At 42.1% G+C, this 27,264-nt stretch overlaps 1 protein-coding gene across 2 annotated transcripts in view; it reads left to right on the top strand.

Annotated features, from left to right (window-relative positions):
- The window catches only part of lmbrd1 (LMBR1 domain containing 1), a 163,004-nt gene that overhangs the window by 121,623 nt on the left and 14,117 nt on the right, over window positions 1-27,264 (top strand). For both annotated transcript variants that reach the window (XM_055635037.1, XM_055635038.1), the window contains exons 10-14: window positions 1,641-1,705; window positions 3,121-3,223; window positions 11,932-12,036; window positions 12,724-12,873; window positions 15,584-15,668. In XM_055635037.1, the coding sequence (XP_055491012.1) occupies window positions 1,641-1,705; window positions 3,121-3,223; window positions 11,932-12,036; window positions 12,724-12,873; window positions 15,584-15,668 (508 nt within the window). The remainder of the gene's footprint in view (window positions 1-1,640; window positions 1,706-3,120; window positions 3,224-11,931; window positions 12,037-12,723; window positions 12,874-15,583; window positions 15,669-27,264) is intronic.

Here is a 27,264-nt window from a genome sequence, read left to right on the forward strand (position 1 = left end):
AACCTGTAATTACGCTATTTGTGATTGCTTGTTAATCAATGTCTATTTTTCCTCATTGCTCTCACTCCCATACAGACTTAGTATATTTAATTCCCTCTATCTCTGGTGCCATTTTATTTCTAATATCATATCATACATAGCAGCAGAGGAGAATGTCATGGGTAGCACCTGCGGTAATATTATCCAAACTGAGAAGAACTGTTTCAATATTAAGGTTGTTACCTGAGTTAAGGATTAGCAAAATGGATAGGAAAAAAAAATCAAATGTATAATAAATATAATAATAGGTCGTATGTCAAAATTTTCTAATAAAAACTACAGCTTCCACTCGCAACTTGATCTGTTTGCGTTATCAGTTAAAATGTTATACCACCAGCTAATAATTTCTGACGGTATTATTTGATGTCATAAACCTTGACTATCAATGACTACTATCACTTATGACCTTAGTTTATACGATCTGGAAATCTTTTTGAGATTTTTCCATCGTGATATAATTCAAACAACGCAACATATCTCACATTATAAAAAATCTCACTGAATTTCGGCATGCAAATTTTCCTGAATATTATTGCTAATCGCAGCAACTTACAATTTTTGAATACTCCGTATCATGTTCAATGAGTAACTTTACGAGTGTTAAATTGCTGCACATTGTGTCTATTGAAAGTAAAGGGTTAGGAAAAAGGAAAAGTTTGTTCGATGATAAATTTAAACATCTAATAACCATATAACAATTACAGCACGGAAACAGGCCATCCCAGCCCTTCTAGTCCGTGCTGAACATTTACTCTCACCTAGTCCCATATATCCATCTATCTATATTATATATAACCTTATTTTGGCAGCCTTGTGAGCAGGTTCTCATTCAGCGGCTGTGTGATCTGCAGCACTCCAATCCCTATATATATCTAAGTTTGAAATCACAACAAGTCGAACCATAACTTAAATGATGATGGGCTGAGATTTGGGAAGTGGAATCAAATCAAGTGCTATTCCATTTGACCAACATGGACACCTTGGGATAAATGGCTTCCTTCCTGTATTATAAATATATGATGCTAACTAAGTGTAGTTTAGAAATACAGTGTGGCAACAGGCCATTCGGCACACTGAGTCCGCGCTGACCGGAGATCACCCGTACATTAGTTCTATCCTACAAACCAGGGCCTATTTACAGTATTGACCTGTACGTATTTGGAATGTGGGAGGAAATCGGAGCATCTGGAGAAAACCCATGCGGTCATAGGGAGAACGTACACACTCCGTATAGACAGCACCCATATTCAGGATGGAACCCGGGTCTCCAGTACTGTAAGGCAGCAACTCCACCGCTGCACCTCACTGTGCCACCCTAACTTGTTAAAATAAAACAGAAGACTGCAATTTTCACTGGCTAATCATTTTTCTCATTTGCTGCTGAATTAATTACTGTCATTGAAATATTTGCTTTATAGTCTTTAAAATGACAATCGTTTCATCATGAAGAAATTATACTTCAAAATGTTTTTGTTTTTTCTGACCTCCAAGTTACCTTTGTTCATTCTTTTCCCTCAGATTCTCTCATGTGTTTATATTCTGTATGAAGTATTTAAAGTATCCATTGTGGCAGTAAGTTAAGAATGTTTCTTATGTTACAGATTGCACTGGGGACGTTTTTCATCTTGGTGGCTCTTCTATTCATTGTTGCTCTCTTTCTATCAAAGTAAGCTGATCATCGTAAATTGCGTGTGAAGCATGTGATGGGTGGATACAGGCGATGGTTGGGTTTTGGCAGTGGGGTGAAGTATGTGACGAAGAAATGAAACTGAAATAGAAGATAAGAAAAGAGGAGTGAATTGTAAAGCCAGTGTGAGGGCTTTGGGTGAAGGAAGAGGGGGAATAAAAGTGAAATGGGGGATTTAGGAACATAGAAAGGTACAAAGGAAGAAAAAGAGCATGGTGACGGGGTGAGTAAGGTAGTGGGATAATGCGCACAAAGGGCTTGTTACATGTAACATCAAATGTCAATACTGCTTTTTACCACCTCAGAAAATAAAATCTTACTGGGTATATGAAATAATATAAACCATAAATACGCAAGATTAATGAAGAAGCTGTACATCATTAATCTTGCCTTTTAAGTGCCTAATAATATATATTTTAAAGTTTTCCAGTAATGTGCTGATCATCAAAATTAGATAAAACATTCCCTCAATCTCCGACACCCCAGAAAAAACAAAGTTTGTCAAAGTTAAACTCTAATTACGTGGTATATCCATTCTTCCCTTTTAAAACATCTGCATAATGTTTACCGTTCCCTACTTTTTTTGGCTGCAGAAGACAGAAACATCGTTGTTATAGGTTTTGCGATTCTATACGTTGCTGCTTTTAACAGTCTGTGCTATGCCTGGCAATGAATGTATCGACCTTTAAAGGATGCTAACCCCCTCTATACTTTTATTAATTGCTGCTATTGACAAAGAACACAAAAAGTATTCAGCGTTGCAAATGTTTAATTATTCACTACATGTTCTTGATTTGAGCTGTCAGTAGTAATGACCCTTATTATTTGAAGGAACGGAACAGAATGAGGTCCATTTGTGAAGCAATGAGGGAGCAAGAAGGAGGGAAACTTCTTGGTTAAAAGACCAAGAGGATGTATGAGCTAAGCAAAGGAGGGAATTGAAAAGGGAGATGTTGGTTTCCTGTGATGATAGATTGTCCCATGAGAAGTGATTAAGCTAACTTGACCTATATTCTCACGTTTAGTGAAGCATCTTTTAAAGATTGGGGAATTAAAAGCTAGGAGAATAGGAGAAGAGATGATGCCCGGGGCAGATCAGCCATGATTACACTGAATGGCAGAACAAGCTTGAGAGTTGAATAGTCCACACCTGTTCCTAAATTCCTGTGTGCAGCAAATAAACATAAGCTTTGGGTAATTCTCCGTGCTCCTTTGTCAGATGCTTCACTAACTCATCAGCATCTCACGTTGTGTTTAACATCTACTTACTTGTGTAGAATGTACATCTATTCCAGAATGTACTTTTGTACTATAAACAGACCCCTTCAATCATTTGTAGAGATACATAAACTGTTCTTTCTCTCTCTCACTCTATCTCTCAAAATATTTTGCAGCCTGGATAAAGCACTCCATTCAATGGGTTTTGATTCTGGATTTATAATATTTGAAACTAACTTGGGAAATCCTTTAAATGAACTCTTACTTATTCTACAGACAGTAAGTATGAAATTGCGTAACTTTACAAGATGATAGCAGAATAAGATGCTGCAATGTACATTCGATTTTTTTATCTGATAGTTCTATTGAGCGTTTAGATCCTTACCAGTATCTCTCTGTGGTATTGACTTCAATGTATAATCCACTGTTCCTCTCAATCCTATAATACTATTGCCTTAGATGTTATATTCCACTATTATTGTACTCCTGCATGAAATTTAAGTTGCATCTCATCGATCTACTTCCCCACTCCTTAGATGTTAATGTATTTTTGCATGCTTCCTGTTGTTTGTACTTCAAATTTCCCCCATTCTGGTCTCTTAATTTAGCTTTTGTGCAAAATATATGTGTGAAGTAGAACATAAGTTTACCAACATGTTCTCACCCCCCTCCCCAACCTACCCTCAAATAACTTGCACATATCAGGTGCCTCCCTGGAATTAAATCCAGAACACTGGTAGATGTATATACTGTATATTTTGTGTTTTAGAAGATGAGTTATGCTGTATTGTGACATGTATATTATATTTAGTAACACAGCAAAAAAAATGTTAACAACTAAGTGATCAGTTCATTTCAATTAACCAACCCTGAATTAAGAATAGTTTTCACAGTACACAGATACCCAGACTCCTTCATTTCATTGAATGCTAGTTCAAACAAAATGTTTATAAACAAAAATTCCCTCCTTTCACAGGCTGACTCCTCATCAGTTAATGCCTGTCCATGGTGATTTCCAATACCTGTCCATGGCTTCACGATTCAATGATGCTTTAGATGATTTAATGTTACTTTAAAAATATAATGCTATTTTAATTTCTAACATCAGTTTCAAATGATTCCCTGAAGATTGTACCAAGGATTTGATTATCATTTTGTGCCATTTCTTTAAATTTGCTTGGATGGAAAACATCTAATTTTGGTATTTTGGTCTCATTTACAAGTATCTAAAAATTGTTATAAGATGCTGGAAATCTCAAAAAAAAAGAAATGATTGGAAACACTCTCCAGGTCAGACATATCTGCGGAGGGAGAAACGTAATGAATATTGTAACATAGAAACATATAGAAAATAGGTGCAGGAGTAGGCCACTCGGCTCTTCGAGCCTGCACCGCCATTCAATATGATCACGGTTGAATACCATGGCTGAATACCCTTCATTAAAATGGAATGAGCGTACTTAAATTATAAATAAATATTTAAATTGAGCAATTGAATCGTCCAATACATATGAAGGTTCCAACTTCAGATTGAGACAGTGACATGTATTTTGTTTTTGTGAAGAAGGCATATTTACTTAGAAAGCATAATATTTGAAGAAGGGTCCCAATCTGAAACATCACCAATTAATATCCTCCAGAGTTGCTGCCTGACCCGCCGATTTACTCCAGCACTTTACCTTTTTTATAAACCAGCATCTAATTATAGGCAGCATGAAGTAAACAAGGTGCTTGGGGAGTATAAAAAATGTAAAAATAATCTTAAGAAAGAAATTAGAAAAGCTAAAAGAAGATATGTGGTTGCTTTGGCAAGTAAGGTGAAAGTAAATCCAAAGGGTTTCTACAGCTATATTAATAGCAAAAGGATAACGAGGGATAAAATTGGTCCATTAGAGAGTCAGAGTGGACAGCTATCTGCAGAGCCAAAAGAAATGGGGGAGATATTGAACAATTGATTTTCTTCGGTATTCACCAAGGAGATGGATATTGAATTATGTGAGGTAAGGGAAACAAGTAGAGAAGCTATGGAAACTATGACTGCATAGTTTAGATGACTGCTAGATGGCGCCTGCCTGCGGCGACTTTTGCGGAGCTCCGGAAAATAAAAGGCTCAACTACAACTTCCAGCAACTTACATGGATCAGAAAAACGGAGCTGGAGACCCCAGGATGACCCCCAGAGCCGACGGGCTGGATCTCCCAAGAACAACGGAGCTAGAGCTGCCGACTTTTAGGGAACCCCTGTTCGTTACGGAGCTGGAGCTGCCGTCTGTGAGGAATTCCCCGTTCCAGCGCAGGTCCGCAGAAACAGCAGGTACAGCAAGTACAGTACCTGGAAACAAAGGGGAAGCCTCCATTGTGACCGGAAACGTGGCCGACGGGCAGGACTCCAGGTCAGAATGAAGCGCAGGGGACTTCGGACCCCTCTCCCTACTATCCTACTGGCTAATGTACAGTTCTTTGAAAATAAAGTGGAGTACTTAAGGGCAAGACTGCTTTATCAAAGGGAGCTGAGGGAATGCTCTGTGTTCTGTTTCACAGAGACATGGCTCACCCCAGCTCCCCAGACTCAGCGGTCCAGCCTGAAGGGTTCTCCATCCACCGTATGGACCATACCCTGGCATCTGGGAAAGTGAGAGGACCTGGTCAACTCTGCGTGGTGTTCCGATGTGGCAGTCCTGTCCAACTCCTGCTCTCCACACCTCGAACATCTGGCGGTGAAGTGCCATCCCTTCTACCTCACAAAAGAATTCACCTCCGTTATCCTGACCGCGGTCTACATCCCACCCCAGGCAGACGTCCGTCTGGCACTGGAGGAGCTGCACGCCGTGGTCAACAAACACCAGACGTCTTACCCCGAGGAATTTACCACCATTGCTGGGGACTTCATTAAGGCGAACCTCAAGCAATCACTCCCCAACTTCCACCAACATGTCTACTGCTGCACCAGAGGACCTTACGCCCTCGACCACTGCTACACCACCATCAAGAATGCCTATAGTTATATCCCTCGCCCTCACTTCGGTAAGTCCGACCATACAGGCAGCAATTGAAGAGCGCACCCCCCGAAGTGAGGACAGCACAGAGCGGGTCGGGAGGGGGGTGGGGGGCAGAAGAATAACTCCAGGACTGTTTGGAGTCTGTAGACTGGGTAATGTTCAAGGACTTGGCAACGGACTTGAACGAATACGCCACAGTTGTTACAGACTTCATAAAGAAATGTGTGGAGGACTGCATCCCTACAAAAACCTTCCGAGTGTTTCCCAATCAGAAACCTTGGATGAACTATGAGATCCGCACTCTTCTAAAGTCCAGACACGGCATTCATGTCCGATGATACAGTGGCCTACATGAAGTCCAGATACGACCTTGGTAAGGCCATCAAAAAGGCTAAAAGGGACTTCTGCTTCAAACTGGAGGATGAGACAGATGTTCGGCAGCTGTGGCGGGGCCTGAATGTAATCACCTCCTACAAGGCGAAACCAGGAGGCAGCTCGAATGTCGGTGAAACATTACTCCCTGACGAGCTCAATGCGTTTTACGCATGCTTTGACAGGGAGAATACTGATGTGCCTTCCCGAACCCCCATTCGATGTGATGGCATTTCAGTCTCAGTCACAGAGGCCGACGTCAGGAAATCCTTCAGAGGGGTGAACCCCCGAAAGGCACCTGGTCCTGATGGTATACCCGGTCGTGTTCTAAAAACCTGTGGGGACCAACTGGCGGGAGTTTTTACGGACATTTTCAACCTCTCACTTCTGAGGTCTGAGGTCCCCACCTGCTTTAAAAGGGCATCAATTATACCGGTGCCCAAGAAGAGTAAGGTGACGTGCCTCAATGACTATCGACCAGTGGCACTAACGCCGGTGGTGATGAAGTGCTTTTAGAGGCAGATCATGGAGCAAATCAACTCCTACCTCGACAAAAACCTGGACCCACTGCAGTTCGCTTACCGCCAAATCAGATCAACGCTGGATGCGATCTCGCTGGCCCTCCACTCCGCACTGGACCACTTGGACAACAAAAACTCATATGTCAGGCTGTTATTCATCGATTACAGCTCGGCATTCAACACAATCATCCCCTCCAAACTGGTTACCAAACTCGCAGAACTGGGTCTCTGCGCATCTCTCTGCAACTGGATCCTCGACTTCCTCATCCACAGACCACAGTCTGCTTGTATTGGTGGAAATGTGTCAGCCTCGATAACAATCAGCACGGGACCACCTCAAGGCTGCGTGCTCAGCCCCCTGCTGTACTCACTCTATACCCATGACTGCGTACGACCACAGTGCAAACTCCATCATCAAGTTCGCTGACGACACCACTATTGTGGGGCGTATCACTGATGGGAATGTCAGAATATAGAAGGGAGATCGAGCAACTGTCCATATGGTGCCAGCGCAATAACCTGGCCCTCAACACCAGCAAAACCAAGGAACTGATTGTGGACTTTGGAAGGAGTAGGAGGGGGACCCACAGCCACATTTATATCAACCGGTCGATTGTTGAAAGGGTCAAGAACTTCAAATACCTGGGCGTGCACGTCTCTGACGATCTTTCCTGGTCCGAGAACAGTAACGCAATTATCAAAAAAGCACATCAGCGCCTCTACTCCCTGAGAAGATTACGGAGAGTCAGTTTGTCAAGGAAGACTCTCCCTAACTTCTACAGGTGCACAGTAGAGAGCATGCTGACCGGTTGCATCGTGGCTTGGTTCGGCAATTTGAGCGCCCTGGAGAGGAAAAGACTACAAAAAGTAGTAAACACTGTCCAGTCCATCATCGGCTCTGACCTTCCTTCCATCGAGGGGATTTATCGCAGTCGCTGCCTCAAAAAGGCTGGCAGTATTTGTTCGGCATGGACTTGTAGGGCCGAGATGGCCTGTTTCCGTGCTGTAATTGTTATATGGTTATATGGTATCATCAAAGACCCACACCATCCTGGCCACACACTCATCTCCCTGCTACCTTCAGGTAGAAGGTACAGGAGCCTGAAGACTGCAACAACCAGGTTCAGGAATAGCTACTTCCCCACAGCCATCAGGCTATTAAACCTGGCTTGGACAAAACTCTGATTATTAATAACCACTTTCTGCTATTTGCACTTTATCAGTTTATTTATTCATGTGTGTATATATTTATATCATGGTATATGGACACATTTATCTGTTTTGTAGTAAATGCCTACTATTTTCTGTGTGCTTAAGCAAAGCAAGTATTGCTTGAACTTGAACTTGAGATTCAAAGAAGAGGAAGTACTGACACTTTTGAAAAATATAAAAGTGGATAAGTCTCCAGGTCCGGACAGGATATTCCCTAGGACATTGAGGGAAATTAGTGTAGAAATAGCAGGGGCTATAGCAGAAATATTTCAAATGTCATTAGAAACGGGAATAGTGCCGGACGATTGATGTACTGCGCATGTTGTTCCATTGTTTAAAAAGGGTTCTAAGAATAAACCTAGTAATTATAAACCTGTTAGTTTGACGTCAGTGGTGGGCAAATTAATTGAAAGGATACTTAGAGATAATCTATATAAGCATCTGGATAAACAGGGTCTGATTAGGAACAGTCAACATGGAGTTGTGCCTGGAATGTCATGTTTGACTAATCTTCTTGAATTTTTTGAAGAGGTTACTGGGGAAATTGATGAGGGTAAAACAGTGGATGTTGTATATATGGACTTCAGTAAGGCCTTTGACAAGGTTCCTCATGGAAGGTTGGTTAAGAAGGTTCAATTGTTTGGTATTAATGGTGGAGTAACAAGATGGATTCAACAGTGGCTGAATGGGAAATGCCAGAGAGTAATGGTGGATGGCTGTTTGTCAGGTTGGAGGCCAGTGACTAGTGGGGTGCCACAGGGATCTGTGTTGGGTCCACTGTTGTTTGTCATGTACATCAATGATCTGGATGATGGTGAGGTAAATTGGATTAGTAAGTATGCAGATGATACTAAGATAGGTGGTGGTGTGGATAATGAAGTAGATTTTCAAAGTCTACTGAGAGATTTATGCCAGTTGGAAGAGTGGGCTGAAAGATGGCAGATGGAGTTTAATGCTGATAAGTGTGAGGTGCTACATCTTGGCAGGACAAATCAAAATAGGACGTACATGGTAAACGGTAGGGAATTGAAGAATGCAGTTGAACAGAGGGATCTGGGAATAACTGCACAGTTTCCTCAAGGTGGAATCTCATGTAGATAGGGTGGTAAAGAAAGCTTTTGGTGTGCTGGCCTTTATAAATCAGAGCATTGAGTATAGAAGTTGGGATGTAATGTTAAAATTGTACAAGGCATTGGTGAGGCCAATTCTGGAGTATGGTGTACAATTGTGGTCGCCTAATTATAGGAAGGATGTCAACAAAATATAGTATATCTTTATTGTCATTTTCCTGAGTACTCACATACCCAGAGGAAACAAAAAAACGTTGCTCAACCAGTGTCCATTCAGTGTGCAGTAAAAAATAAATAGAAATAAAAATACATATATCATGAACAAATTAAACACTCTACTCTCTACTAAACATCAACAGGCGTTCCGATCGGCAGAGGCACGACAGTGGCTCTGCTGCAGTGTGTCCAGGTTGATGGTTGGTGCGCGATACTTTGGCAGGGGGCAAAGTCCGTTTATCAGTCTTATAGCCTGCGGGAAGAAGCTGAGGAGCATCCTGCTGGTTTTGCAGCTAATGCTCCTGTACCTCTTCCCAGATGGGAGGATGGAGAATATGTGATGCAATGGGTGGTAGGGGTCTTTGATGATGGAGATGGCTCTGCTGATACATCTCTTCCTGTATATGTCCAGCAGGAAAGGGAGTGGAGCACCAATAATCCTGCTGGCGGTCTTCACAATCCTGTCTAGTTGGTGCCGTCCGTACACCTTGCAGCTCCCGAACCAGGAAGTGATGCCGTAGGTTAATGTGCTCTCGATTGTCCCCCTATAAAAAGTTCGTAGGTGTGTAGTGGGGAGACCTGCTTTACGTAGTCTTCGGAGAGGGTGTAGTCGCTGCTGGGCTCTCTTGACCAGTGCTGTGGTGTTGGTCGTGGACGTCAGGTCATCTGACGGATGGAGTCCTAGGAACTTCACGCTGCTGACCCTTTCCACATCAGCTTCATCGATGTGCAGAGGTGTATGGTGTTGTTTTCCCGCCCTCCTGAAGTCAACCACCATCTCCTTAGTTGAGTCTAGCAGTACAGTCGTGTGCAAGCAGACTAAACAGCAGGGGGCTTAGGACACAGCCTTGGGGCGAGCCAGTGCTCACGGCTATGGTTTTTGATGTCCTACTGCCCACCCTGACTGTCTGCTGCCGTTGCGATAGAAAGTCCAGGACCCAGTTACATGTGCCAGCATCAACCCCCAATAGCTCCAACTTCTCCACCAGCTGCTGCGGAATGATTGTGTTAAAAGCAGAGCTGAAGTCTATGAAGAGGATCCTGACATAAGTATTTTTCCGATCAAGGTGTGACAGTACGAGGTTCAGTGTTGTTGAGACTGCGTCCTCTGTGGATCGGTTGGCTCTGTAGGCGAACTGCAGTGGGTCTAGGTCGGCAGGTAGACTATAGAGAGAGTACAGAGGAGATTTACTAGAATGTTGCCTGGGTTTCAGCAACTAAGTTACAGAGAAAGGTTAAACAAGTTAGGTCTTTATTCTTTGGAGCGCAGAAGGTTAAGGGGGGACTTGATAGAGGTCTTTAAAATGATGAGAGGGGTAGACAGAGTTGACGTGGATAAGCTTTTTCCCACTGAGAGTAGGGAAGATTCAAACAAGAGGACATGACTTGAGAATTAAGGGACAGAAGTTTAGGGGTAACATGAGGGTGAACTTCTTTATTCAGAGAGTGGTAGCTGTTTGGAATGAGCTGTGTGGAGGCAGGTTCGATTTTATCATTTAAAAATAAATTGGATAGTTATATGGACGGGAAAGGAATGGAGGGTTATGGTCTGAGTGCAGGTAGATGGGACTAGGGGAGAATACGTGTTCGGCACGGACTAGAAGGGCCGAGATGGCCTGTTTCCATGCTGTAATTGTTATATGTTATATGGTTATCTGCAGTTCCTATTTCTACGATCTTCCATACATGCGCATCTCTCATCCAAAGATGCCCACTACTCAGCAGAGGGCAGGAGTCTGAAATGGCATAAGATTTTCTTTTCTTTTCTATTGCTATTTAGATAGAATGTGTCCATGAATATGCATTATATTTCTAGAAGGTGTAGATTAATTTATCAATTTCATTCTTGGGCTTTGTAAATGTTCAAATTGATGGCAGTACATGCAGCAGGGAGCTCCCCTTGGTGCACATGTCCATGTTTATTTTGACATGCAGTGTTTTGATTACAATGCTTATGTATTTCTCCATTTATTCACATTTTCATTGTTACAGTATTATCATTTTTACTCCTGTGAATCTCTAGTGAGTGGCTTTCTTGAGAAAAACGTTTCATGCCTCAGATTAGTAGAGATGGTCATAACATAAACGTGCACTGGAATTCTATTCCAGGGGGAACTTCTTTACTCAGAGAGTGGTAGCGGAGTGGAATGAGCTTCCAGTGGAAGTGGTGGAGGCAGGTTCGTTGGTATCATTTAAAAAATAACTTGGATAGGCATATGGATGAGAAGGGAATGGAGGGTTATGGTATAAGTGCAGGCAGGTGGGACTAAGGGAAAAAAAGTTGGTCGGCACGGACTTGTAGGGCCGAGATGGCCTGTTTCCGTGCTGTAATTGTTATATGGTTATTTGCATATAATAAAACTGTTATTTTCTAACAAAATCTCATGTATGATAGGCATGGTCCATCTGATATATAATTCTCTCAATTAGATATCAGAATCTGAATTTGTATTCATTGTGAATTAGAATTTTAAATGAGTTGACGCAATTCAGGACATTGCATGCTTTGGTTTGCTCCAGTTTAATGATGCTAGTTAAAGTTGCAAATTGTTTTAACAAACACAGCATTCACCTTGTGTTTTTAAACTTTCTCCTCAGGTATTCCCATTGGATTATATTCTGATTGCGATCATTACAATGTACATAGTCTTCACATCCATGGCCGGAATCCGAAACATGGGGATCTGGTTTTTCTGGATAAGGGTAATTTCATTTATTGATTACGTGTTTCATGTCTGAGTCAGTGTGGGGGAGAAGGATAAGGAGAACATCAATTATAACAGATTTTTTTAATGATAAGGCAAGCAATGAATGATCTGAACCATCACATTCTGCTCAAATCCAGTGGATGAGATGTGTGGTCTTGTGCAAGTAGCTGACGTAGCATTTTGACAAATGCTTATTTTTGGAAACTGAAGCAATAATAATGGTAGAAATTATTAATTTTAGATTTCATGGTCTAGGATTGATTTGAATTCAGAACTGAAGGTGTCTTTCACTTTAGTAATTTAAGAATGTTTTAACTATGTGATAAGTATACATATTTTAGAAAAATCTGGAATTAGAATAATTAAATCTTGAAGTAGGAAAAATAGATGTTTTAAAATGTGTTACTTACAATTTGATTGTATTGTAATTGTTCAGGTTTATGATTCAGTAAGTCACGTACAATTTAAGTATATTTATCGCAGCAGCAATGTTGCTGACCTTAGTTTTGTGCAAAATCTAAAACTCTGCGTTTTGAGAAATTAAATCTTCAAGGTTGGATTCCATCCTGACAATTTAAGATGAGATTCACATTGTGAATCCATTACTTGTTTTGCACCACCATGCAGTGTTTTAGTTTGTCTAAGTGGTTTAATTCACTTTTTTTTTGCCTCTTTCAAATAGTTGTATAAGATTAGACCAGGCAGAACACGCCCCCAAGCTCTTCTTTTCCTTTGTATGATTTTGCTCCTGATGGTTCTTCACACAAGTTATATGATCTACAGTCTCGCACCACAGTATGTTATGTATGGAAGCCAAAAGTATCAAGAGCACGTAAGTATTGTCTAATCATATCTTTATCCAATCCCGTCAGATGGCCATATTTTTTGTCATTTCTTTTTGACAGAGCTAGAAGACAAAATAAATGTAGCTGAAGTAGACCATTTAGCTTATTTCAGCTAATCCATTTCAGACAAACTATAATTAGAATTTCCCCTTTTATGTATCTAATTAAATTAATGTGAGATTATGGCTTTTGATGCATTAATCTAAAATAATTTCAATTATTGGTGACTGTCAGTTTCTTACTTACAAGATATCTGTTATTTTTCCAGTACCTTATTCTAACTGGCAGGGGCAGGGCATTTTTTCCCCATACTGATTAATTATTGTTAATAGAGCATAGGGTATTATTTATTACATAGATTTAGCTTGGATTTATGGTGTTGTTTTTGTTTTTGGCATTAAGATCAAATGGATCTGGTAACAGAAAGCACGTAGGAACTGTCCTTGAACTGCCCCCATCCACTTCACTCCCCTCTCCACTCCTACTCCCTTCCGCTCCACCTCAGCTCCTCCTCTCTTCGGTTCCACCTCCGTTCTATTCCATTTATGTTCCTTCACTCATTCTTCCTTCTCTCTTTATTCTTCCTCACACTTCCACTCCTATTCCTCCACCAACTTATCTTTCATTCCTCCTCCCTACTCCCGATTCCTGTACTGCCATTTCTATTACCAATTAGGATCTTTTTAGTAAAAGCAATGGCAGTGGGCAAATGGCCCGGCTATAGGGAAGGCAAATGGAATGAGGTTAAACAAATTGATAAATTGCACTAAATGACCAAGTCTGAAGACAATGTGAGAGTGGCAGGAAGATAGAGGTTGACATAATAAAATAGTGACAGAAAAAGCTGAAAATCCAATAAGGAATTCAAATTAAATGTATTTGGTGATGAGAATGGCAGGGGTGGGTGGAGGTTGAGGTAAGTAGATACATTTAAGGAAGAGGGAAAAGGAAGTTTGCACTAATAGTTACAGATGGAAAATGACAAGGAGCTTTTCCATCAAGTGAAATGTAATCTCTGATGTTTACTGATTGCTGTACCCTTTTTAATACTGAGTAACCATTTTTCTCTCCATCATTTTCTCCGCTGTGTTTCTTCATCTGTTTGCCACTTGTTTTACCTATCTCTACTCCCTCCTGAAAAAATAAAGCTTTGTGACTTTTATCTGGATGTTAGAATCTAATCTCCTTGATGTACTGTGCATGTTGCTCACCAGCCAGGCATTGAGAGTGTAAATCCTTTTCAGTTCCATCTCCCAATTTCTAATGTGTCACCTGGAATACTATCCTGTAATCTGGACAAGCCTGCAATCTTTCCAAAATCTTGTGTTCATTTTACTTACTGCATCCAGACAAGAGAGAATGGATATGTTGCTAAAGCTATTAGTATATCTTGCTGAGGATATAGATTCATGGACCTGCACTACAAATGAAATGATCAGCCACGATCATATTGAATGGCGGTGCAGGCTCGAAGGGCCGAATGGCCTACTCCTGCACCTATTTTCTATGTTTCTATGAAACCTGCACTTTAGCCTACCTTTTCCGTTCCAACCAAGTTGACATACTGGGTTAGTCCTATTTGCCTGCATATAATCCATAGCCCTCTAAACCCTTCCTACCTCTATATATATCAAATTGTATCTGCTTTTGGAGCTACTTCTGATAGCTCTTTGCAGATACAGAAGACCCTTGGAATGAAAAAGTTGCCCATTTTAAATCGCCCCCATTCCACCGTAAGTTTATGCCCTCTAGTTTTTTAATCCTCTACTCTGGAAAAGGACAGTGACGGTTCATTTCATCCATATCGTTATTCACTCGCAAGTGGTAAATTGAACAAATATGTTAGCATAGCAAGAGTACATCATTGCTCACTTAATTCTCCCGAAGACTGCTTCATGTGGTCTGTTCTGTCATTGCTTGAAAAAAATTATATATAATATTTTCTTATCAAGGCATCATATTAATCAAATCATTATTTGATTATTGATGTAACCTTTTGAATTGACATTGGTTTTGAATAACATTAGAATGTTTTAGTTGTAATTAAACTCATTAAACATAACTGCATTTTACTTCGGATTTTTATTTAGAAGAGGACCGAATCGAGCTTTAGAAGAGGAAGACTCCAACTAAGTGCCTGCGTGTATTACAATAGATTGGAATGCGTTTCTTTGCTTGTATCATTGGCTGCAACACACTTATGCCCATCCCTAATTGTTTTAAGAAAGTGGATTGAGCCATGTTCTGGAGCTGTTGCAACCATCTGATGATGGCGCTCCCAAAGTGGACAGTTGTGGATAACTGGACAGTTGTGTTCTGCACTGTTAGTTGATTGAAATGAGTAAATTGTGCTTTGTTCCTTTTTCACCCTTATGCCGGGGCTACTGATTAATAAGGTAAATAGTTCTACCTTTTAAGGTGATGTGATGGTGGAAAACATTAATAAATCTAAGTTTTCACCAAATGTCTAGGTTGAATCACCTGTTCGGGTGAAGAAATTAGCTTGGTGGTCTGAGGTATTACACCAAGGGATATAGTGAATTAGATTCCTGCCCCTTTCTACGATATAAGTTTTACTGCAAATTAGTACCTTGGAGTATTGTCCTAATAATTGGGTGGGAAAGGAGTTTGTGAATACCATCTTAAGCTTTGTAAACACGTAGCCAATAAAGGTTATGTTTTTATTTGTGTATTCAGATGAACCAGAATTTATCTAACTCGAGGCAAGAAGATTCAAATACAACCTGGGTAACAAAGATGTGTGATGCAAAGGCACCTGAAGGTAAGCTGATACATTTAGAGATGCATTTCAGAAATGGGCCCTGCAGCTCACTGAATTCATTCTGATCATCATACAGTAATTTTACACTAATCCCGCCCTTAGCATATTCTCTGTATATTCTCCATATATTTGTATTTGTATACATTGTGTATGCAAGCAAAGTATTTCACTGTGCCTAGTCACATGTGGCAATAAAGCATACCTCCGCAGTTGCTACTACTCATCTACACACTAGCAAATGTATAGTGGCCAGTTAATCTGCCAATCTACATTTTGGGGGTTTGATGCAAGGAAATCATCATAATCACAGGGCAAAGGAGCAAATTCTACATAGATAGGAATGATGGTCAGGATTAAACTTGGGTCCCTGGAACAGTGCTCCAATCTGCACCCATTTGGCAATTTTTGCAAATAAATGAATTGACTTGCATTAATGGCAAAATGCAATGTAAAAACTTAAGATAATGCCAAGATCCTTAATAGCATTGATGTAAAGAAGGAACATAGGGTCCAAGCCCATAGCTCCCTGAAAGTGCCAACACATAGAGATAGAGTGGTGTATGGCATCTTGCTTTCATTAGTCAGGGAATTGAGTATAAGAGTCAGGAAGTCATGTTCCAACTTTATAAAACTTTGGGGTTATGCCACGTTGAAGCATTGTGTGAAGTGCTGGTCGTCCAATTATAGGAAGAATGTGGACGCTTTGGAGAGGGTGCAAATGAGGCTTACCAGAACAATGTTTGGATTATAGACAATAGGTGCAGGAATCGGCCATTCAGCCCTTCGAGCCAGCACCGCAATTCAATATGATCATGGCTGATCATCCCCAAACAGTACCCCGTTCCTGCCTTCTCCCCATATCTCCTGACTCTGCTATCTTTAAGAGCCCTATCTAGCTCTCTCTTGAAAGTATCCAGAGAACCTGCCTCCACCATCCTCTGAGGCAGAGATTTCCACAGACTTACAATTCTCTGCGTGAAAAAGTAAATAAAATTATGAAAGGCATGGGTATGGTAGGCCGTCAAATCATATTTTCCAGGGTGGAAATGTCAAAGACGAGAGGACTTTGCTTTAACTTCAGAAGGGGAGAGTTCACAGGAGATATGCAGGGCAATTATTTTTGCACAGAGAGTGGTGGGTGCCTGGAGCATGCTGATGGGTGGTTGTGAAAGCAGATATGATTGTGGCGTTTAATAGGCTTATATAGGAATACTTATATAGGAATACATGGTTATGCAAGGAATGGTGGGATATGGATCACGCAGGAAAAGGTATTTAGCTTAAATAGGCCATATGTTTGGCACATACATTGCAGGACAAAGGGCCTGTTCCTATGCTGTACTGTTCTATGTATTCACTTGGGACACATTCATTAATTCATTCAACACAGGTTGACCAATCTCAGGCTGTCATCATTACATTTTCACATCAAGCACTTTGTCCAGCTCTCTTACCTCTTTTACACAGTTCATTGCAGTGTCAAAATTACTTCTGTTTTACAAATTGTTTTTTCTTGCAATTATGAACAAAGGTTTCTCAATTTTCTTTTCTAGTTATTTCCTATTTTTAAATTGGATTGCTTGCTCTTTGAAACTGAAGAAAGTGTTCTGATATCACCTTATAAGAATTATTTTCCAAATCAGTTTGAAATGTTCAAATATCAAACTCCAAAGCAGTCTATTTTTCAGGCAGTAGCACTTAAGCCTTGTTAAAGATGGTCAGTTTTTAATGCTAGTGTGCATTTTTTTCATAAATTTTATTTGCTTCGTAAATTCCCTCATGCTTAGTGTGAGTGTTTAACTGTGATATATTCTTCTAGTATTTTCATGTACGCTACATGTTTATGAATCTAAAACAGTCTGTTTTCTATCTAATGTGATCTTTCTATAGGGATAGTGGCTGAATTTTACGGAAATTATTTACAAGATTTCCTTGGTCTCAGAAAGTATTGCTTTGTAAAATGCAGTGGTGTTTTAATTAGTAGTAAGTGATTTCAAAAAAATTATCTCAACATTGATGAGATAATTAGATGCATGTTTGGCAAAATTGTTTACCGGATCTCTCTTACATCCATCATCCGATCTGTTTGTCCCATTTTAGATATGTATAGATTGTTGTTTGAGATTTGTCAATCTTAATTAAAGTGAAGGAAATCTAACAAAAAGAATATCATGGCAAATAAAGGACCGCACATCTTATTGTTGGCCAAGTTAACTGTTACTAGAACATGGAGGTTACTGGCAGAGCTCCAATTATTACTCAGCCTCGGTAGTCGATAAAATTCTGCAATCTATGATCGTGCTCCTGCAGTAGTGTTATATAAGGTATTTCAAGTCTTCGAACTTCTGATGATGAAGGAAGGGTAGTGTAATTTGAAATCATGAAACCATGACTTGGTTACAGACTTTTCCATATTGCTCCTCTGGGACTTCCACTTGTTCGAAAACACATAGGAAGAATGTCAGGAAGCAGAATATTCAGCTGACAAGGCAACACCCTTAAATCACCATTGGATGCAGCTGCAACATATACAACCAGGTGTCCATTGACAGGAAGTCTAGATTGAATTCAACAAGCTGGGCATTTTATTCCATCGTTCATTCGCACATGGGAGAGCCCACATGACTTGCTTTTGCCCATAGATTAAATATGATATTTGGTTCTCACAACTGATTAACAGTAAAACAGTTGGAGATGTTTCTCGACTCTCCTTATAGCAACCCTGCCCCAACTAAAGCCACAGCCGAGATTCATTTCTGAGGTTCACCATATCAATCACTCGAGTAAAATATTTTTTTATTGAAAAATTTAAGATTCCTTAGTTCCACAACTCAAAATTGTACAGGCCTTTTGGCCCAATTCATTCACGCCAACCAAATTCACAATCTGAGCTGGTCCCATTTGCCTGTATTTGGCCCATGTAGTTGTACTTGCCCCTACAGCCTGTGGTAGCTTGTTTCATATACCCACTGTAAAAATCTGAGTAACCTACAGATCTCTTTTAAATCTATCCTCTTCTTAAAACTAAGCCCTCACATTTTAGACTCACCTACTCAGGGGAAAAGATTATGACCATTCAGTTTATCTCTACTCCTCATGATTTTATATACCTTTATAACATTGACCCTTAGTCTCCTTTGCATCAGGAAATAAAGTTCCAACCTATCCAGTCTCTCCTTATAACTTGTGTACTGACCCAATAACATCCTTGAGAATCCCTTCTACACCCTTTCAAGCTTAATGACATCCTTCCTTTTGCTAAGCGAACCAAACTCTACACACTATGCCAAGCAGGCCATGCTGTCCAAAGGAAAGAAAATGATAAAAGGGGGGGGTTGGCAGGCAAGAATTGAACAATTCTAATTCAAGCAGAAACAGAGAGCAAGTTATATATATTTGGAGAATTTGTATATCGAGTCCCGCGGGCTGCACTGTGATGAGGTGGGGTTCCGGGAGTTTGCATTGGACCTCATGTACTAGTTCAAGAGGTCACAGGCAAGCAGAACAGAGTGGGATTGTGACTTCAAATGGCTGGTAATCAGATGCTCGGGGTCACTTCTGCAAACTGAGTGTCGGTGTTCTGCAAAGTGATTTCCCAAGCTGCATTTAGTTTCACAAGAGACTGCAAATGCTGCAATCTGGAGTAACAAACAATCTGCTGGAGGAACTCGGCGGCTCCAGCAACATCAGTGGGGAAGATGGAATGGTCAATGTTTCTGGTCAAACCACTAAACCATGATTTATACTGTAGTTTTGCTGGTATCAAATTCACAAAATTTACATAACTTGTACTTTCTCTTTGCTTGTATTAAAAAATCATTTTTGCCTGCTACTCTCCTTTTATCCTTTCTCCTCCATTTGTATATTCTGGCCATGCAGTGGACCAGACTACCACATTGCACAGACTCTACACCATGAGGAGCATGTTACACAGGCAAATGAGCAGAAATGTTTCTTAACAGTTACATTGCCCTATGAAAATAATTCCTTTTGTTTTACAATTGCCCTCACCACCTTCTCTGCTCCCTAATTTGTTTATCTTTCTCCGTTCTGATGAAAGATCTCAAACATGATCTACTGAGTTTTTCCAACATTTTCAATTTTAATTTTCTGTAGTTTCCAATGCTAGTTTTATGTTCCACTTAAGTCTCAACCACCCAGTCTTTGTCTGTCCCCCATCTAAATTCATCTTTATCATCTGTGCATTTTGACTCCACAAGTTTGATATGGTTGTAAGTTCCACAGTCCAACCACTTTCTGGATAAGGTAACCTCTCCCAAACTCCTTCAAGATTTATTAGTAAAAACAATTTAATCACTATTGGAATTATTTCTACACCATTAATTCCTTTTATAATTGTGAAAACACTTTTAAATGTCTTAAACTAGCTATTTTTTTATTGTAAAAGGACCCATTTTGGCCTGCGAGGTCTTTTACGGTTACAAACTTTTGTTAATGTTTTAGTTTCATTTATTTGTTTGCTGTATGTGGAAATGCCAGAAACAAAGAAGCAGTTAAGAGTCAACTGTATATATAGGCCAGACGACAGATAACCAGACGGGTGTGAATGACAATCTGGTTGTTTCATGGTTATTTTTATATCTATACCAAATGCTACTGTTTTCACTTTTTGAACAGTTTGCACTGGTGAGTCTGAAATACCCACAAGCTGAGTTCCAATATCTGTTCACACTGTGGTTTCAATACATTTATGTGGATCAATTTCCATCATCCCTATAGTCTGTCAAATATTTATTTCAGAAAATGTTACGAATGCTGAGAAATATTTGAAAACTCAAGTGGTGTTCTCCTCATATAGTATTGGGAAATTTCACAGGTTTTGAGGTTAGTCAAGAAGGATTCCAAGTCTTTCAAGCCAGAGATAATGACTAACAGGTTAAAGCTGTCCAAGTCCAATAAATATATTGTACTGGAAGTGTGAATAGGCATCAGAAACATGCAGGCTAGAAGACCAGAAATAGGAATTAATGGGTTGTGTTGTGGGGTGGTGCTCTCTGAGTTCAAGGTCAGTAATTCAAAAGTTGTGAAGGAGAAGAGGAAGATCTGTAGTAATGTAAGAGAGCAGCCAGGAAACAAGAGGGTCTGTATTAATTTAATTGAGATGTGAAAGGCCTTGGAGGTGCTTGGAGCAGCAAGAAGGAATCAGATGTTAATGGTTGAGTTTAAAATAAAACTGCACACAATGCTGCAAGCTACAGAAGTAAAAGTAGCATCTATTGTTTTTAGCTTTTAGCTTTTGTTTTAAGATGCCCCTGTCATCTTAGGAATTAGCCCAGTGAATGTCGCCTGGACTGGTTTCTTAAACGGGACCAAAACTGGACGTGGTAGGTACTCCAGGTACAACCTCACCGACACCCTGTGCAATTGTTGCAATACTTCTCTATTTCCGGGCATGGGAGTTTTTAAATAAAGACCAAGGTGCCACTTGTCCTTTTAATTACTTTCTGTGCTTGCCTGCTGAATGTTTGTATTTCATTCCCCTTGTACACCACCCATTTGCAGTCTCTTGACCCTTAACTGATATCTACCTTTTGATTCATCCCACTGAAGTGCATCATGTTATTAGTGCTTGTGAAAATTAGATTGAGATCACAGAATGGCATTCAATACACATGAACAAGCAATTTATTTTACAATTAGCAGTAAAAGATTGTGTGGGTGGATAGTTTTGAGTGAGAATTGAATATTGAATAGCATTACATCAATGGGATCTTCATTTTAATACAGATGTGAAATTTGGTCTGAATTTTCTCTGACTCCGACTAGCTGCTGTGAAGAGCCCAAACTGAAATGAGTTTTGTAAATTTCAAACACCTATTGTTAAAAACTCAACCATTTGTAATTTTTCAATTATTCAGTCCGACCCCATTCTCCTGCCTTCTCCCCAAAACCCCTGACACCCGTACTAATCAAGAATCTATCAATCGCCTCATCAAAAATATCCCATTGATGGTCTCCACGGCCTTCTGTGGCAATGAATTCCACATTGGTCATAAACCAAGTAGGAAATAACTCAAGTGGATGGTTAGAAGGGCCAAAAGGGGCCTTGAAATGCCTTTGTGAGTCAGATTAAAGAAAATCCCAAGGCCTTTAAATGTACATTAAAAACAAGAACCATGGAAAAGGTCGGACCATCAAGGATAAAGGAAGGAAGAGTAGAAACAAAGAACTGCAGATGACGGTTTGCTATAAAAAAAAATAGACAAGTGCTAGAATAACTCAATGGATCAGCCAGCATTCTTGGACTTCCTGCACTGTACAATTTTGACTCGAGAAGCAATTGCTCCTCATCTGTCTGAAATGGGCAACTCCTTATGGTGAACTAATGTCCTCTAGTTCCAGTACCCCCACTAAGTGAAGGAAACATTCAGCATCCGCCCTGTAAATGTCCATTAGGATTTTGTGTAAGATCATCATGTATTCTTCTGAACCCCAATGAGTATGTAGCTATAGTCTGTTCAGTCTTTGTTTGTGTTGATCGGGGAGAGACAGTATTCAGCCCCAATGGTTATAAAGTAAGTATGATAGATTTCAAAGTTAGTTTTGTGTGTTATTTGTGGAATTTGAAGATATTGGCCCCGAGTATGCTATTTTTATCCTTTTGGGTGCTGGAGGTCAGCTGTTCGGTAATGTTTGTCGAAGAAGCCTTTGGGGATTGCTACCAATTTTTTAGGAAGATCATGCCCACTGCAATCATAGGGTACCAGCAGTGGAGGGATGAAATAGTAGCTGGAGTAGAAAATATAAGCTTCCAGATTTTAAAATTAGTCTTATTTACTTTGTTTTTTTTTGGTTTTGTTTTTCAAAGTAGTCGGTACTCTTTGATTTAAAAATATTTATTTTCGTTAGTTCAACACCAGAGCTTAAAGCTTTGGATAGCTTCTTCATTGGACAATTTTATCCTTGCTTTCTGAAGTAAATCACAATCTGTCATGGATCTAAGGTTTCATTTGATGCTTAGTACCAAGCAGTTTATTGTGTGAAGTGTTAATTTAATTCTGTTAACACAAGTATTTGAGTGGGATAGGATAAAATCCTTTTTTTTGCCCGCATTGCAGTAATGGCAGTATTTACAAATGTAATTTTAATTCCTTATTTTCCTAAAATAGACTGATTCATTGCAAAATACTTATTAAGCAGGTTTATGTATGCATGAAGACACTGTTTTGTCAGTTTTTCAAGCGGGCCAATCTTAATGGAGCCGAAATATTTAAAGTATAAAATATAAATAAGAAACACTTTCATTTCTTTAATATATTACAGCTTTAATTTTGCTGTATATTATTTTCAAACTGATCATTTTTTTGCTGTCCTAAGTTTATTTTTCCCCCCCCCCCCCCCCCCTGATCATTCACCTCACACTTATAACCATATGTACATTCTTCGGCCCTAAGTCCATGCAGAACAAATTTTTTCCCCTTAGTCCCCACCTGCCTGCACTCGTACCATAACCCTCCATTCCCTTCTCATCCATATGCCCATCCAATTTATTTTTAAATGATACCAATGAACCTGCCTCCACCACTTCCACTGGGAGCTCATTCCACACCGCCACCACTCTCCAGTTCCCCCTCATATTACCCCTAAATGTCCCTTAATTCTGAAGTCATTTTGTTGATCTTCCATAACTCACAGGAAAAGCTTTCCACTCACTCTGTCTATCCCTGTTCATTTTAAAGATCAGGTCCCCCCTTAACCTTCTAGATTGCGATTAACTTGTCCAGATTAAATGACTCTCAGTTGACCTAACTACAGTGAATTTACTCAGTATGTTGTTGAGGCACCTTTGGCAGCGATTACAGACTCGAGTCTTCTTTGGTACGACGCTACAAGCTTGGCACACCTGTATTTGGGTAATTTCTCCCAATCTTCTCTGCAGCTCCTAGCAAACTCTGTCAGGTTGGATAGGAAGCGTCGATACACATGTAGAGACACCGTCGTGAATAACGGTTTCTTTATTCAGGAATAATAGGTTAGATATACATGCACGTTTAGTCCTTTAACACAAAAGTCATTGTTGCTGCTGCAAGGCTGTCGCCTCGTTGGCTCGAGCTGAGCTCCTGCTGAGGTGGCAGGACACTCGGGCGAAGAGAGAGGAAGAGCAAGAGAGAGGGAAGGTTGCCCGGGGTTCGTTATATACTAGGGCACATCGTTATACCCCGTGACACTTCTTTCCCACCATTGCCCAGTCATGTGACCCTGCCCCCGACTGCCGAGGCCTAACCACCGGGTGCCACCACACACAGCTATTTTCAGGTCCCTCCAGACATCTTCGATTGGTTTCAAGTCTGCGATCTGGCAGGGTGAACTCAAGAACATTCACAGACTTGTCACGAAGCCACTCCTGCGTTGTCTTGGCTGTGTGCTTAGGGTCATTGACCTGTTGGAAGGTGAACCACTTTGGTCTGAGGTCCAGAACGCTCATCAAGTATTCCTTCGATCCTGACTAGTTTCCCAGTTCCTGTCGCCAAAAAACATCCCCACGGCATGATGCTGCCACTACCATGCTTCACCGTAGGTATCGTATTGGCCAGGTGTGCCTGGTTTCCTCCAGACGTGACGCTTGGCATTCAGTCCAAAGAGTTCAATATTGGTTTCATCAGACCAGAGAATCTTGTTTCTCATGGTTTTTAGCAAACACCAAGCAGGCTGTCATGTGCCTTTTACTGAGGAGTGGCTTCTGTCTGGCCACTCTACCATAAAGGCCTGATTGGTGGGTTTGTTGTCCTTCTGGAAGGTTCTCCCATCTCCACAGAGGAACTCTGGAGCTCTGTCACCTCCCTGACCAAGGCCCTTCTCTCCCGATTGCTCAGTTTGGTTGGGCAGCCAGCTCTATGAAGAGTCCTGGTGGTTCCAAAGTTCTTCCATTTAAGAATGACGGAGGCCACTGTGCTCTTCGGGACCTGCGCAGACGGCCACTGGTAGCACTCCACAGCATGCTGCTGGTCCACCTCCCGTGAACGGTATACGACCAGCGACCCCATTAACCGCGGAGTAATTGAGGGTTGGAAAACATGGCGTCGGATGTGGGCAACTACAGCGTGGTCACACAGCTAGACAGGCAAACGCCAGCATACCAGACGGCATTGTTTCTCCATACAATTGGCCTATCAGGACTGGAGATTTACAACAGTTTTGTGTTCGCCAATGATGAGGAAAACCAAGAACTGGCTGAGATCATTCGCTCGTTCGAGAGCTACGCCATTGGCGAGAAGAATGAGATGTATGAGCGATACCTCTTCAACAAGACAGAGCAAGAAGCAGGTGAGAACTTTGAATCGTTACTTGCTAGCCTCACTAGCGAAGACCTGCAATTTCTGCCAGTGCATGATGAACAGCTTGCTCCGTGACTAGATTGTGTTGGGCATTAGCGACTCGCAGATGAGGAGATGTTTGCTGCAGGAAAGAAAGCTCACTCTCAACGGAAGTATCGACATCTGCAAGAGTGCTGAGACTGCTGAGTCACATCTCCAAGCTTTCACCAGAAGTAGCAGGTCTGCTGCCGTAGTCCACAAAATCAGGCAGCAGAGAGGCACGGCTGTGCAATACCCACACAAGCAAAGCAAGTGGGCTAAGCCTAAGAAAAGCCAAGGCAAGGACAATCAAGAAGCGAAAGCGTGCATGTATTGAGGCAAGGAGCATGCAATGGACAAGCAGCAATGTCCAGCCTATGGACAGACGTGTAGGGACATGTGGCAGTCGCAACCACGTTGCCAAAGTGCAGAAAGAAGGAAGTGCACAAAGTGGACTACCAAGCCGGAAGTGACACGAGCATGGAGTACATTGATAGTATAACGCTCAGAATTAACATGGTGCGGCCTAGAGATGATGTCTACGCATCGATGCTTGTCATTGGGAAGCAGGTCGACTTCCAAGCGGAGCAAGCGTGAACATCTTGCCATGCAGATATTTACACGGCATAGACCACACACTAGCCCCAAGCTCATGATGTGGAATAAGACCACGATGGATGCGGAAGGAGTTTGCCAGGTTAAGCTGCTCAACCTGACCCTCCCCCACGCCCCCCAGAACCGGCGGCACCAAAACGGACCGGACGCCAAGCGAGGCAGCATGACCGCGTATACACGTCCACCCGAACAGTGTCCTTGACCCGCCTGGAAGAACACACAGGAACCCGCGATGGCGGGCGCCCGCGACGAGGAGGCTGGGCCACTCGAACCGGCTCGCTCAGGTCCAAATGGGCCGGCTTAAGGTGCGCCACGGACACAGTCTCTTGCTGGACCCCATGTCCAGTACAAATGTCACTGTCCCGCGCCTCAGCACCCGAAAGGGACCTTCACAGGGCCGTTACAACAGCGACCGGTGGGTGTTGCGGGGCAGAAAGACAAAAGGGCAGTGCGCCAGCGTCGGCGACACATGGAAAAGGGCCGTGCCGAGAAGTCGGGATGGGAGACAGGGCGCCGACCTTCTCCCGCAAGCGCAGCCAGCACGGAGGACGGCGGTTCCTAGGACCCATCAGCAGCCGGGACGAACTCTCCCGGGACGGTGAGCAGAGCGCCATACACCAACTCCGCCGAGGATGATGGCAAATCCTCCTTAGGGGCAGCTCATCCATCCGCACCGGGCCAGTAAAGCGAGCTTTCAGGGCGACCTTGAGACGGCGGTGGAACCGCTCCACCAACCCATTCGACTGGGGATGGTATGCTGTCGAATGGTGGAGTTGCGTCCCCAGCAGGCGGGCCATTACGGACCACAGCTCGGATGTGAACTGGGCGCCCCTGTCCGAAGTGATATCCAAGGGAACCTCGAAGCGGGCAATCCACTTTGCCACAAGGGCCCGAACGCATGACTGGGAGGAAGTGTCCATGAGCAGGATGGCCTCCGGCCACCACGTAAAACGATCTACCATCGTCAGTAGATGCGATACACCCCGAGATGGCGGCAGCGGCCCCACGATGTCCACATGTGCACGTGGTCGAACCGCCGGTGTGGCACCGAAAAATCCTGTATCAGTGCCTGGACTGGTACGGGATGCACACCCTTGCCCAGCGATTGACCTGCTTCCGCAAACCGTGCCAGAAGAATCTTGCCGCCACCATGGCAACCGTGGCCCGGATCTACGGGTGGGCCAGACTGTGGATCACTTCAAACATGCCAGGCAGCCAGGACAACTGGCCGCGGCAGTCCCGTGGACACGTTGCATAAAATGGAAGCACCCAAGGGACCCAACGGCACATCCTCCAGCACCAATCCGGAGATTGCAGAGTAGAAAACTGGCATTTTCTCATCCATCAGCTGTGCCGCCGCCAAATCGGAGTAGTCTATCCCGACGGCTGGGCTGAGCTTGGCTGCGATCGCCGGGCGGGACAAGGAGTCCGCCACCAGGTGCATTTACTTGCGATGTGCCGTACGTTGGTAGTGTATTCTGATATGGCTGTAAGCTGGCGCTGCTGGCGGGTGGACCAAGGGTCCGAGACCTTGGCGAACGCGAATGTGAGGGGATTATGGTCCGTGAAGGTCACGGTGCCGGCCCTCCAAGAAGTACCGGAAATACAGCACCGCGAGATGCAAGGCGAGCAACTCCCGGTCAAAGGCACTGCAGCGACACTCCGGT

The sequence above is a fragment of the Leucoraja erinacea genome, chromosome 5 (genome assembly GCF_028641065.1).
Source record: "Leucoraja erinacea ecotype New England chromosome 5, Leri_hhj_1, whole genome shotgun sequence".
NCBI classification, from domain to species: domain Eukaryota; kingdom Metazoa; phylum Chordata; class Chondrichthyes; order Rajiformes; family Rajidae; genus Leucoraja; species Leucoraja erinaceus.